This window comes from Quercus suber, unplaced genomic scaffold, assembly GCF_002906115.3.
Source record: "Quercus suber isolate HL8 unplaced genomic scaffold, Cork oak 2.0 scaffold_175, whole genome shotgun sequence".
NCBI lineage: Eukaryota > Viridiplantae > Streptophyta > Magnoliopsida > Fagales > Fagaceae > Quercus > Quercus suber.
The window spans coordinates 88,592-90,607 of NW_027069635.1; the positions used below are offsets into that span (position 1 = coordinate 88,592).

The 2,016-nt window shown below is 36.7% G+C and overlaps 1 protein-coding gene across 1 annotated transcript; it reads left to right on the top strand.

Moving 5' to 3' along the window:
* The first annotated feature begins 683 nt into the window (after window positions 1–683).
* LOC112039099 (cysteine proteinase inhibitor B) lies at window positions 684–1,397 on the top strand. Its single transcript, XM_024071947.2, has one exon. It carries the CDS (start codon window positions 867–869, stop codon window positions 1,305–1,307), a length of 441 nt encoding a protein of 146 aa, XP_023927715.1. The 5' UTR covers window positions 684–866; the 3' UTR covers window positions 1,308–1,397.
* The last annotated feature ends 619 nt before the right edge of the window (window positions 1,398–2,016 follow it).

Sequence of the window (2,016 nt, forward strand, 5' to 3'; positions counted from 1 at the left end):
TTGCAAACTAAAGCAGCCATTGAATGAACTAAAAATTCTAATTAAAATCCAACTCATGCGTGTGTCAAATTCTCATCATGTATGAGTATTAATCAAAGTATTTGCCCTTTATAAAATATTTATTCAATTAATTGAATTAAAAGCCAATTATATCCATGGAGTATCCAATTCTTAATTTATGATATGATAATTACAATATAATGGGTAAAAAGCCGTTCGAAGACGAAGAGTGCGCGCGCAGTAGTGCTGGTGCAGCAGAGGAAGAGCCGCATTTCAAAATGCAAATTAGCAAAAGCTTGGCAGCTTGCTACACAGTACACATATGCAGCCATCAACGTGGCACTGCCAAATTTACGTGGTGACCTTATGCGTGCTGAAATGTCAATTCCTCCTATTCACAAATATTACGTAACGACAAACAAAACAAAACCCAAGGTGATAAGAAATTAAAGAAATCCCCAAAACACAGACAATTCCAAGGACAAAACCGGGAAAACAAATTCCCGGCCCCCACTCCAAAAAGCAGGGCCAGAAAATGGAATCCCATTCCCATCATCTTAGATGAGATAAGAGTGTCATCGTCGTTTTCTTCTGTGTTTCAACTACGCGGCACGCCGTTCGTGTTGCATGCCCCTTTACCTTTATGATTGAATTACGTGTCCAAATATCCATTCTCTCATTTATATATATATATATATATAGTCTATACAAACCAAACCCTCTTCATTTCCATCCTCATCCTCAACCAAACCAACCAAAAAAAAACACTAAATAAGGGCTTTGAAGTTCAAACCATTTCCATCCTCATCCTCAACCAAACCAACCAAAAAAAAACACTAAATAAGGGCTTTGAAGTTCAAACTATTATGGCGATAATAAGATCACAAACAGTGACATTGGCAACAATAACGCTAACCCTTTTGATCTCTCTTCAGCTGTGTGTGTGTTATAGAGGAAAGGTGGGAGCAAAGACAGAAATAAGCGACGTGAAGACAAACGAGGAGGCGCAAGAACTAGGGAGGTTCTCAGTGGAAGAGTACAACAGGAGCTTAAGAAGGCAAAGACGACAGAGGCAGTACAAGATGATGAGTATTGACGACAATATTGGAGGAGAGCTAAGGTTCATGGAGGTGGTAGAGGCACAGAGGCAAGTAGTGTCCGGGTTGAAGTACTACCTCACAATCTCAGCCACGCAAAATGGGGTTTCGAAGATGTTTGAGTCTGAGGTTGTGGTTAAGCCCTGGGTTCGATCTAAGGAGTTGCTTAACTTTGGGCCTTCCAACTCTAATATTAAGGTTTATAACTAGGTGCCTGCCTGATGCATCATGGAGGTTTTTTTATTATGATAAGGTCCAGGAGGTGCTGTTGTTTTAATTATCTAAGTTTTTTTTTTTTTTTTTTTAGAAAGCTGGTTAACCAACATACAGTAACCACAAGAAACATTACAAATAAATAAAATGATTACTACTCTTTTGACAGATAATCATTGTTTAAAGAATAAACAGGGGAAAAATAGAAAGTTGAACAACTATATCAACAACATTTAGTTTTGGAAAAAGTTTACCTCCAAACTGGATTGGAGGAAATTTATCCAACCCACTACATCACAATTGATAAAACCATCCACATGTCCTTCTAGTCACATGGCCTATTTAATGAGTCATGTAACTTATTTAAATAATACATGCAGATAGTTTTATAAGTTGCCACATAATGTGTTGGAGGAGATTTCTCCAAACCGGATTGGAGAAAAAATTTGTCCTCTAGTTTTTATCATGATCCAAACTAAATACAGTAATGTTATGATTTTTGAACTGCAATCCTAACTACAGTTGATGTGATGTAGTAAATGGAAATCATTACATTTATCTTGATGTCAATGCTTGAGAAAGATTATATCTTAAGTGTAATCCACGATAAGGGGGGAATGTAGAGAAAGAAAAATAGAAATATAAATAACAAATTCCCAATCCTGCATGTTTTCAAACAGTAAGGAAAGAATTTAAAAATTGTACA

Bases quoted from the DNA above. Each gene is read 5' to 3' on its own strand.
- LOC112039099 (XM_024071947.2), top strand. From the start codon at position 867: ATGGCGATAATAAGATCACAAACAGTGACATTGGCAACAATAACGCTA.